The 12,523-nt window shown below is 35.5% G+C and overlaps 1 protein-coding gene across 18 annotated transcripts in view; it reads left to right on the plus strand.

Moving 5' to 3' along the window:
* LOC111139444 (lysine-specific demethylase 6A-like) overlaps positions 1 to 12,523 on the plus strand; it is a 159,996-nt gene that overhangs the window by 115,918 nt on the left and 31,555 nt on the right. For 11 of the 18 annotated variants that reach the window (XM_022491692.1, XM_022491695.1, XM_022491700.1 and 8 more), the window contains 4 exons: positions 1,272 to 1,367; positions 1,690 to 1,716; positions 2,338 to 2,697; positions 11,588 to 12,366. In XM_022491692.1, the coding sequence (XP_022347400.1) occupies positions 1,272 to 1,367; positions 1,690 to 1,716; positions 2,338 to 2,697; positions 11,588 to 12,366 (1,262 nt within the window). Of the gene's footprint in view, positions 1 to 1,271; positions 1,368 to 1,689; positions 1,717 to 2,322; positions 2,698 to 11,587; positions 12,367 to 12,523 lie in introns of all 18 variants that reach the window. The other 7 variants (XM_022491704.1, XM_022491706.1, XM_022491693.1 and 4 more) reach the window with 3 other exon arrangements.

The raw sequence follows: 12,523 nt of genomic DNA on the forward strand, positions 1-12,523 counted from the left end.
AGGACCCTGAGACCATGACCCGAGCCGAAGGCAGAGGCTTAACCCACTGAGCCACCCAGGTGCCCTTATGCTTTTATTTTTTTTTAAAGCAGTAACACGTGTATGTGTTTGAAATGCAAGAGTTATTAGAAAATACAGGGTATACAGGTTAAAGGATTATTCTTGTTCCTTGGTCTAGCCATTTAATTTCCTTTTCCTATAAATAACTAATGTTAATTGCTTCTTTTGCATTTTTTTTCCTAGAGATATGTTGTACATGTACAAAAAATACACTTATCTTATAGATTCTTTTTTGTTTTGTTTTAAAGATTTTATTTATTAAAGAGTGTATGCAAGCAGGAGCAGGAGAGATGGGAGGAAGTAAGCTCTCCACTGAGCTGCACCCCCCCCACCCCAAACCCCTAACATCAGGCTTGATCCCATGACCCTAGGATCATGACCGGAGGCTTTGCTTTTTTGTTTTCTTTTAAACAAGTAAAATGTATATACATTTAGAACCTTGGTATTTGTTTCTTTTACAGATGTATCTTCAAAACCTTTTCATGTTTATGCATTGCTTTATTGTTCTTTTATGGGTATAAAATGTTTTAGGACTTCATGGAGGCCACCCATTCTTTAACCAGGTTCCTATCATTGGACCTTTTAGGTGATTTCCATTGTTCCTGTTACTAACAATGCTGCTTCTAAGCTCTTTTTTAATACCACATTTTTGTTACTTAAATAGTTCCTGATGCCTGTCGTTGGATTTTTAAGGTGATTTCCATTGTTTCTGTTACCAACAATGCTGCTTCTAAGCAAATTTTTATTTTTTTTTAATTTTTATTTATTTTTTTAAAGATTTTATTTATTTATTTGACAGAGATCACAAGTAGGCAGAGAGGCAAGCAGAGAGAGAGAGAGAGAGAGAGAGAGAGGAGGAAGCAGGCTCCCTGCTGAGCAGAGAGCCCGATGCAGGGCTCTATCCCAGGACCCTGGGATCATGACCTGAGCCGAAGGCAGGGGCCTTAACCCACTGAGCTACCCAGGCGCCCCTAAGCAATTTTTTAATACCACATTTTTGTTACTTAAATAGTTCCTGATGAACTTGTTTTTAATCTTCCTTTCTTAGATTTCTGGAAAGACTGCATTTTGGAATTGATTACTTGAGGTTAGAAATCACAGCATTTGATTACACAGAAGTTCCAAATTTATCGTCATTTCTCAGAGTGACAAGTTGCCTGACAAACTTCTGTTTCTTAACTTTATCTTTGTATTCTCTTTTATTTTTCTAGCAGTTGGAACAGCTGCGTGCAAATAGAGATAATTTAAATTCAGCACAGAAACTGATGCTGGAACAATTGGAAAGTCAGTTTGTCTTAATGCAACAAGTATGTATATTATTTTTATTGTAATGTTTATTACCATGCTAAATATTTTTCCTGAGTACAATATCATTTGAGAATATATTAATCATTTCTATTTTCTACACATATTTTGTAGAACTTATATGTCTGGGAGTGCCTGGGTGGTTCAGTCTTTTCAGCATATGACTTAATCCCAGCTGAAGTCTTGATCTGAGGGTGGTTAGTTCGTTGGGCCTCAGGCTGTGCTTGGAGCCAGCTTTTACTTACTTACTTACTTATTTATTTTTAAGATTTTATTTTTTATTTGATGGGAAGAAAGCACACAAGTAGGGAAAGCAGCCGGAAGAGGGAGAAGCAGAGAGCCCACTCTAGGGCTTAGTCTGAGGATCTTGGTATCATGACCTAAGTCAAAGGCAGACGCTTAATGACTGAGCCATCCAGGTGCCCCATGGAGCCTACTTTTAAAAGAAAAGACAAAACACAGCCGTAAATTAATTTAGAACAAAACACTCCCATGTATATCTTTTGATCTTTTTTTGGGAGGGTAAATAAGTCCATAGGACAGGTGTGTTAGAACACAGAAATACATAGAACATAGTACACACTTGTTCTATGGACTTACTATTATTTTAAAACTAAAGTATTCCATCTTGAGGTGGAGATGTTTGTAAGGAATGTTTATTATGAAGGATTTGTCATAAATGTAATAGAATGGAAATTTGAAATCCCCCATTTTATGATATAAAACAAGGCCTATAGTTTACTAACTGGTTATTTTAAAATGCTTTGTTTTGCCATTGTAACACTGAATAAAGAATTTTCTTTATATAATGAAAAAGATTTTTGGTTTCTCCATGTTTCATTTTTGAAATGTATGTTTTTTAACTTAGAGATATTAAATATCATAATAATAATAAGGGATATATCGATTACATATTTTCAGAGTCACACAAGCAGGTTTTCTTCTTTCTTTTCAAAGGGACAGACAGGACAGACTACTGGAATTCCTAATGGGCCAGTAGCTAACTCATCACTGCCTACAAACTTTAGCCAGCAACCACATTCTTCTCTGCCTAGAGAATCTAGTGTCTCCCACCCTGAAGTACGCTCTGCTTGTTTTGAAAAGCCTTTGTCCAGTGGACCATTTACTGGAGGCTGTGCTCCTTTTGGCACATCAAAATCACTGGGGAATACAGACATTACTTTGGTAGGCAATAATTATGTAACAGGAAGTGGAAGTAATGGAAATGTGCCTTACCTGCAGCAAAACATACTCACTCTACCTCATAACTGCACAAACCTGACCAGCAGCACAGAAGAGCCATGGAGAAAACAGCTGTCTAACTCCACTCAGGTAAAAGATTATCTCTCTACTTTGTTTGCTCTTAAATAATTTTTCTTTGGCTTGTGTATATCTTCAGAAGAAGAAATAAAGTTTAATAAATAATCTTATCTATAAAAATTACTTTTAAATAACTCATAATTGTATGATAATTTTAAGTGTTAAATTTTACAATAGTACTAATTAAAAGACTACATTGTAGAGGAATTCTAAGTTCATAGAAAATGGAGTAGAATGTACTAAAAGTTATCAAAATTACTCCATCCCTTGGTTCCCCATCCTACATACCTTGTAGTAGTGTAGCACAATAATTGCAGATGATAATGTGTTATTAATACACTGTTACTAACTAAACTCCATAATTTATGTTGATTGTTTTTCTTTATGTTATTATTACATTGGTCCTGACAAATTGGTAATGACATATATTCACCTTTATGGTGTGGTAATGACATATATTCACCTTTATGGTGTCACACAAAGTGGTTTGACTGCTGTAAACATAACCTGGGTTCTTTCTATTCTTCCTTGACTATCCTGAACCTGTGCTAGTAACAGTTTTATTATCTCTACATTGTTGCCTTTTCCAGAAGTTCATAAGTACAGTATGTTGGCCTTTTTTGAATGGCTTTTTTCACTTGCCATTATGTATTTTAGGTTCTTTTTTTTTTTTTTTTTTTTTTTAAAGATTTTTTTTTTTAACACACAGAGGGATCACAAATAGGCAGAGAGACAGGTAGAGAGAGAAGGGGAAACAGGCTCCCTGCTGAGCAGAGAGCCCGAAGCAGGGCTCCATCCCAGGACCCATGATCTGAGCTGAGGACAGAGGCTCAACCCTCTGAGCCACCCAGGCACCCCACATTTTAGCTTCTTGCATGTCTTTCTTTGACATAATAGTCATTTTGTTTTTCATTACTGAATCATATTCCATAACTTGAATTTACCAGAGTTCAGTTATCCATTTACTTACTGAAGGACTTGATAATTTGTACATTTTTGCAATTCTGAATAAAGCTGCTGTAAACATGTACTGCAGTTTGGATGAACATAAGTTTTCATCTTATGGGGGTGAAAACCTAAGAGTATGATTGCTCGTCATAACACAATATTTAGTTTTGTATAAAACTAACAAATTACCTTGTAAAACATTGGGACAATTTTACATTTCTATCTGTAATGACTAAGTCTACTTTTTGTTTGCTTTTCCCAGAATTTGATGGTCCATGTTTAAACATGAAGGTTTTTAGTTTGGGCAGGTTAAAACAAAGTACTATACATTGGGTAGTTTATAAACAACAGAAATTTCTTTCTCACAGTTAATTGAGGCTAGAAAATTCAGGATCAGGGTAATGGAAGATTTCGTAATTGTTGAGGGCCCTCTACTAATTCTAGTCAGCATTCTTCTCACTGTCTTCAAATGGCGGAAGGAATGAAGACACTTTCAGGATCTTTTTTTTTTTTTTTTTTTTTTTTAAGATTTTATTTATTTGAGAGAGACGGAGTACACATGAGTGAGAGGCAGAGGCAGAGGCAGACTCCCCACCTGAGCAGGGAGCCCAATGGAGGGCTCTATTCCAGGACTCTGGGGTCTCTTTTATAAGGGCACTACTAATCTCTTCCTTGAAGGAATTTCCTAATCATTTCCTAAAGATCCCATGGGCAGTGGGGTTTGTAATTTGGGCTTTAGTAATTCTAGTAGGGATATGGTGGTATCTCATTTTTAGTTTTATAATTCTCTAATGTGTTTTGGAGCATCTTCTCATTCCATCTATATTAACTTTTGAGGCATGTGTTCAGACCTGTGTCTGACCTGTGTCCATTTTTCAGTTGTATTAGTTTCTTAATGTTGGGTGTTAGATGTTTTTCTTCCTTCTATATTTGATAGTCCTTCACCACATAGGAATATTGTGTTTTCTTCCCCAATTCCTACTTCTTTTCTCATTCTTTGACAGTGCCCCTTAGAGAGCAGAAGTTTTTAGTTTTTTTTTTTTTTAAAGATTTTATTTATTTATTTGTCAGAGAGAGAGAGAGAGAGAGCACGAGAGTGAGCACAAGCAGATAGAGTGGCAGGCAGAGGCAGAGGGAGAAGCAGGCTCCCTGCTGAGCAAGGAGCCCGATGCGGGACTCGATCCCAGGATGCCGGGATCATGACCTGAGCCGAAGGCAGTGGCTCAACCCACTGAGCCACCCAGGCATCCCAGAAGTTTTTAGTTTTAATGGAAGTCTAGTGTACCAATTCTTTCATGATTGTGCCTTACAAGTAATATTGAAGAAGTCTTCACCATGGCTAATGTATCTAGATTTTCCCCTATGTTAATCATGCAGTTTCATACTTCTGCATTTTACATTTAGATCTGTGATACTTTCAGTTAATTTTTTATGAAAGGTGAAATACCAATGTAAAGGTTAATTTTCTTTAATTAAAATTAAAACTTAATTTTAAATTAAATTAATTAATTAATTTAAGTTAAGTTAAAACTTTAATTTAAAACTAGTTGTTCCAGCACCATTTAAAAAAGAATGTATCTCTCCATAATAATGCTTTTGCTCCTTTATCAAAGTTAACTATGTTTATGGTCTGTTTCTCGGCTGTATGTTTTGTTCCCTTGATCAGTTTGTCAACAGTGTAGTTCTTTGATTAATATAGTTTTATACCAAGTCTTAAAATCAGGTAGTGCAGTTCTCTAGCTTTCTTTTTTTCCTGCAGAATTTTGTGTTGGCTATTTTGGATGTTTTATTTTTCCATAAACACTTAAGAATGACTTTGTAAGCATTCAGAATAATTGTGCTGGGATTTTTATTTGAATGCATTGAATCAGTGTATGAAATTTATAAGAATTGACGTCTTAAAATATCTAACTATGAGGGGTGCTTGACTGGCTCAGCAGCCAGTTGACTGAATGACTCCTAGAACATCCAGCTCTTGACCTTGGAGTATGAGTTCAAGCCACACTTTGGGTGCAGTGATTACTTAAAAAGGTGGGGAGAACTAACTGTGAATATGGAATATCTCTTAATTTTAGTTTTTCATCACATTTTGTTTTTCTTACAGAACTTTTCATCATGTTTTGTTCTTATAGATCTTTTCATCACGTTTTGTTCTTACAGATCTTTCACATATTTTATTAGATTTATCCCTAAGTATTTCATTTTGGGGATAGTATTGATGTGAATGCTATTAGTGATTTTTAATTTGAGATTCCATTTGTTCATTGCTGGCACAGGAAAGCAAGTGACTTCTGTATTATACACATGTATCTTTAATATTGTTTATTAAATCCATGAGGTTTTGTTGAGTTTTAAACTTGCTATTTGGGCAGTTATGTAACCTTCAAGGAGTGTCTCCTCCCTTTCTTCCTCCCTTCCTCACTTTCTTCCTTTTTAAGATTATTTATTTGGGAGAGAGAGAGCAGAGTGAACACACGAGTTGTGGGAAGAGGCAGAGGGAGAGAGAGAACCAGGCTCTTCGCTGAGCAGGATCTCAGGACTCTGGGATCATGACCTGACCTGATGGCAGACCCTTAACCAAATGAGCCATCTAAGTGCCCCTTCTTTCTTTATTTTTAATTTATTTCCCTTTTATATCCTTGCTTTATTGCATTAGAGTTTTTAGCATGGTTCTGAAAGAGTTGTGAATAGGAAATCCATGCTTTGTTCCTGATCTTGGGGAATGCTTTGCGTTCCTCACCCTTCGTATAATGCAGATGTAGTCTTTTTTTTTTTTTTTTTTTTTTAAAGATTTTTATTTATTTATTTGACAGACAGAGATCACAAGTAGGCAGAGAGGCAGGCAGAGAGAGAGAGGAAGGGAAGCAGGCTCCTTGCTGAGCAGAGAGCCCGATGTGGGGCTCGATCCCAGGACCCTGAGATCATGACCTGAGCCGAAGGCAGAGGCTTAACCCACTGAGCCACCCAGGCGCCCCCAGATGTAGTCTTTTTATAGATATTCTTACCAGAGGAGGAAGTTGCTCTGTATTCCAGGTTTACAGGAGTAATTTTACCATGCTTGTGTTTGCTTTTCTTTTTCTGTATAGATCGTACAATCATATGGTTTTGCTTTTTCAGTGTTTTAATGTGATGGATTACAATGAGCGGTTTCCTAATGTTGAATCAACCCACATACCTGGGATAAATACCGCTTGGCCATGGTATATAATTCTTTTTATACATAGTTAGATTCTAGTTGCTGATATTTTGTAGAGGATTTTTGCAGCTTTTTTTTTAAAAAATCTCCCCCCCCCCTTTTTTTTTTGTTACTGTCTTTTTATAACATCTTTGGTGATGTCTTAAAATGTTTAGTATTGATATTAAGATAATCATTATCTTAGCCTCATTAAGTATGGTTATAAAATGTTCTCTCTGCTTCTATTTTCTGGGGCAAACAGTAGAGCTTTAGGATAATTTCTTCCTTAAATATTGGGAGAAACTCAACCAGTAAATTCATCTAGCTCTGGTAGTATTTTCTGTTATGACAAGTTTAAGTTTTGGCAAGTTTAAGAATTAAGTATAGTTCACATACAATGTTATATTACTTACAGGTGTACACATAGTGCTTCCACAATTCATAGATTAGGCAGTGCTCACCATAATAACTCTAATTCCTTTCTGTCACCATGCATAGTTACACAATATTCTTTACTATATTTCTTATCCTGTCCTTTACATCCTGTAATGTATTTTATAACTAGAGGTTTGTACTACTTAATCCACTTAAATTGCCTATCCACATACAGCCCTCCTCTCTGGCAACCACCAACTTTATTACTGCATTTGAATCTGTTTCTGTTTGTTTATTTATTCATGTATTTTTCTGTTTGTTTATTCATGTAATTTGCTTTTTATATTCCACCTGTAAGTGAAATCATAAAATATTTGTCTTTCTGTTACTTATTTCATTTAATAAAATATCCTCTAGGTCCATCCATGCTGTCACAAAGACAGCATTTCATCTTTCTTATCATTAATAGTATTCCATTGTGTATTTTTATACTACATGGTTTTTATCCATTCATCTATTCATATACTCTTATTCTTTCCATAATTTAGCTGTTGTATAAATAATGCTGCAGTAAACAGAGGGTAGCATTTATTTTTTCAAATTAGTGGGTTTTTTTTTTTTTTTCCTCCTGTGGGTTAACATTTAGTAGTGGAATTGTTGAGTAATATGATGTTTCTGTTTTATAATACTCTTTTATTTTTTTATTCTTAATACTCTATTTTAATAGTCTTTACTCAGCATTTGCTCCAATTTACATTTCTACCAACAGTCCATGAGAATTCCTTTTTCTCTACGCCTTTACTAACATTTAGTTATTTTGTGTCTTTTGATTCTAGTCATTTTGACAGGTGTGAGATGGTGTCTTATTATGGCTTTAACTTGTGTTTCCTGTTGAGTGATGTTGAGCATCTTTCCATGTGCCTATTGTTCATCTGTATGTCGTCTTTGAAAAACTGTCTATTTGGGTCCCCTATCCATTTTTTAAGTCAGACTATCTGGTTTTGGGTATCGAGTTATTTATTAGTTGAGGATGCTAACCACTTATCCGGTATATCATTTGCAGGTTACCTTCTCCCATCCCATAGATCGTCTGTTTCTTTTGTTGACTGTTTCCTTCGCTGTGTAAAAGCTTTTATCTTAATAAAGTTCCAGTAGTTCCTTTTCGATGTTTTCTCCCTTGTCTCAGGATTCATATCTAGAAAAATACTTCTGTGGCTGACATCTATGAATTAATGTTTGTTTTTGTTCTACAAATTCTGTGGTTTCAGGTGTTGCATTTAGGTTTTTAATCTCTATTGGGTTTATTTTTGTGTATAGTATAAAAAAGTGGTCCAGTTTAATTTTTTTGCAGGTAGCCATTCAGTTTTCCCAACACCATTTGCTGAAGCGACTGAGACTGGTTTTCCCCCATTGAATATGCATGGCATTTATTTTCTTATGAGTACTTGGAACCTTTCATCCCACTGTTGTCTGGTATAACAAGTCTTTTGTTTCTCTTATAACTCTTATATTTTATTGTGGTGAGCATTTTCTTTGCTGCTTCTGGATTTTCTTTTTGTAGATTTTGGCAAATATTTTATTATGATGTCTCAGGTGCAGTTTTTTTGTTTGTTTTAGTTAGGGTTTCTATACTTAACTGAGTTAGAAACAAGATTTTTTTTTATTAATACAGAAAGATTCTGCCTTTTTTTCTTTCAGTACAGTTTTTGGTGGCCTATTCCTTTAAGTTTAGGCATTTTTTCTATTAGGTATTCACTTAAACTCCATATTATAACTCTGTGTTTAATTTTTTTTTTTCCCCCTCAATGTATGTTTTTTACCTTAGTAAAAAGGTAAAAGGAACCTCTGAATTTGTTTGTTCACAGCCACCATCTTGTTTTTATCTCTGGTTTTAACTTTTAGTCTGGTCTCCTGAAATATTTCCCTTTGTGCTTAATAGGTTGGGGTCTAATTCTGATTGCTTATTAAATTTACTGGGGTCTAAAACTAATTTATTATGACCAGCATTGTGACCATAGTCCATCAGGCTTCTGTTTTCTGTCTATTCAGTGTGGGTTGAGGAATACATTGAAAATTTCAGACTGTTCTCAAGTCCTTCTTTACTTTCAGTGTACCATGGAGTCCTGTTAAGAGAATAAATTCGAAGTACTCTGATCTATAGCTATAGAAGTAATACAGTTACTGCTTTTAAAAATCTATATGTCAGTTTGATGATGGTGAATGCGTTTTTTAATTGCCTACCCACTTTTGAATAGTATTGATTAGATGACAATATTTGTTACTTTTATGAAAATTGATTTTATACAAGGATTTTAAAGATTTTATCCTAATTACTCCATGATTATTCTTTTACTTAATTATTCCTCACTAAAGTATCCTTTGTACTCTTAACCTCCATCATTTTTAATGTTTCCAGCATTAAAGTAGATAAAATATAAGTGATATTCTTGATTTAAAATATATTATTAGCCTAGGGTATCTTAGGTGGTAAAACAGTATCAACAGCATGCTGGCAGATTTTAATTGGCTACCTAAGACTGACTTTACTGTGTATATAACTTAATTCTGTTTCATATGAAAGCAGAAGGGCTTTTGCCTTGTTGCTAAATTAATTACCAACTTAGAATTACCAATTCTAAGATAATCTCTAGCGTTTTAAGATTTAACTACATATAAAGTTTTATATTAAAATATGTTAATGTATATGATCTCCAGCGTTTTAAGATTTAACTCCATATAAAGTTTTATATTAAAATATGTTAATGTATAGTTATATTTCTAACTCAAGAGGAGTTGTTTTCATGTTCTGTTATTAGAGTAGCTTGGGAAATATTAAACTATTGTTTTCTTACTCCATATTACCTTAATCAGTATTCCTTAATTACTGTATTATAAAACAAAATGAGAATCTTTTTAGAGCAGTTAACTATGCCAAAGACAAATTTCACTTAAAATTAATTCATTGTGGGGCGCCTGGGTGGCTCAGGGGGTTAGGCCTCTGCCTTCGGCTCAGGTCATGATCTCAGGGTCCTGGGATCGAGCCCCGCATCGGGCTCTCTGCTCAGCGGGGAGCCTGCTTCTCCCTCTCCCTCTGCCTGCCTCTCTGCCTCCTTGTGATCTCTCTCTCTCTCTCTCTCTGTGTCAAATAAATAAATAAAATCTTTAAAAAAAAATTAATTCATTGTATATTTTAATTCCATGGATAACTTTCCTGTTGGTTCAGAACTTAATGATTTTAAAAAACTATCCCGTAAAATGCTCTAACATTATCCATATATTCTCCTAATCTTGTGAATTTAGGAAAAAGTGCCATCAATTCTTGAGTAATAAGTGAGGAACTACACATAAATATGTCTGTGGGTTATGAGGGGTGAGGTTGAGAATATAGAAATCCATGTAAGTTATTCCTTGAAATATGTTCATAGATTTAATAGTTTTTGCTTTTTGGATGAAAGATACGTACCAGATTTATATTATAGAGTAACTGGTAATTTCAAAGATTTAGTAAGTACACTTTCTGTACTAAATTTATAATACTTTTAAAATTTTTATTTATTTATTTATTTTTAAGATTTTATTTATTTATTTGACAAAGATCACAAGTAGGCAGAGAGGCAGACAGAGAGAGAGGGGAAGGGAAGCAGGCTCCCTGCTGAGCAGAGAGCTTAATGCGAGGTTTGATCCCAGGACCCCGGGATCATGACCGGAACTGAAGGCAGAGGCTTTAACCCACTGAGACACCCAGGCGCCCCTATAATACTTTTTAGATAAGTGATTTGTGCTATTTAGTTTGTGTAATGGCTTCACTTGGTAATGACCATATGTATTTTTTACCATATCTAAATTTACAGATAACATTTCCATAAAGGTGAAAATCTATATAACAGAAGTGAGCATTAAAAATTCTTAAAGCCCAGGGGCGCCTGGGTGGCTCAGTGGGTTAGGCCTCTGCCTTTGACTCAGGTCATGATCCCAGGGTCCTGGGATCGAGCCCCGTATCGGGCTCTCTGCTCAGCAGGGAGCCTGCTTCCTCCTCTCTCTCTCTCTGCCTGCCTCTCTGCCTACTTGTGATCCCTGTCTGTCAAATAAATAAATAAAATCTTAAAAAAAAAATTCTTAAAGCCCTTATATGAAGAAATATCTTGGCACACTAATACAAATTATGCAGCCCAGTTATATAATTTTTGCTAAAGATTCTGACCATCTTAATCAGTGGATTATGGGACCTTCTAAAAATAAGTTTTAGGTTTTAGATTATTATACTGCACATTTAATTGCTTATTTTTGTGGCTTATTAAACATTTTTGATCCTCAGTACTGTTCTGTGTATGTATTCTGAGTTTGCATAATAATAGATTTAAACAAATCTTGGTAATTTCTTTCTTTCTTTTTTTCCCCCCCAAGGGGCTTCACAAAGATCAGAGTTCACATTTGGCAGGACCCAGTGACGAACAACCTCCCTTTTCTACTGGGCCTGCCCAGTATCTCCAGGCAGCTAGCACTGCTATTCAGAAACAGACTGGACTTCGAACTCTGCCTAACAATTCAGTAACACAGGGAGCTGCTTTCAATCACCTCTCCTCTCCTATTCCTACCTCAGGTGGACAACAAGGCATTACCTTTACCAAAGAGGGCAAACCTTCAGGAAATCGATCCTTGGTGCCTGAAACAAGCAGGCATGTTGGAGACAAACCTAATGGCTGTGCTGGTGTCAAAGGACTTTCTAATCATGTTCAGCAGTTGATAGCAGAACCTGTTTGTAGTCCTAACCATGGAGATTCCACATCACCAAATGTACAAATTTCAGACAATCCTCAGGTCTCTGCCTTGTTGGTTGGAAAAGCCAATGACAGTGGGGGTAGTGGAGCTTGTGACAAAGTCAGTAATTTTCACCCCACTGTTTGTACAAAGACTAATAATTCTGTTGCCTCTTCACCCTCTTCAGTCATTTCTACTGCAACACCTTCTCCAAAATCCAGCGAACATACAGCTGTACACAGTGTTCCCAGCCTTAATAGTCCTCACAGTAGGTTACATACATTTAATGGAGAAGGTCTAGAGAACTCACAGAGCTCTGTAAAAACGGACCTGCCTATAATTAGCCAAAAGCCTGGTCCTCATATTATACCATCAATATCTGTGTCCATATATTCAAGTTCCTCAGAAGTTCTGAAGGCATGCAGGTTAGTATGGGGATGTCTGTCACAAAATGGGAATGGTTGACTACTATTGAGATCAGTAAATAATATTTTGACTTTATAAGTAATAGAAATTATGTTTCAGAAAAAAATGTAAACTGATAATAGTCATCTAAAATAATTTCAAAAGCGTCTTTTTTAT

Source organism: Enhydra lutris, unplaced genomic scaffold (assembly GCF_002288905.1).
Source record: "Enhydra lutris kenyoni isolate GAN:26980312 unplaced genomic scaffold, ASM228890v2 scaffoldscaffold108, whole genome shotgun sequence".
NCBI lineage: Eukaryota > Metazoa > Chordata > Mammalia > Carnivora > Mustelidae > Enhydra > Enhydra lutris.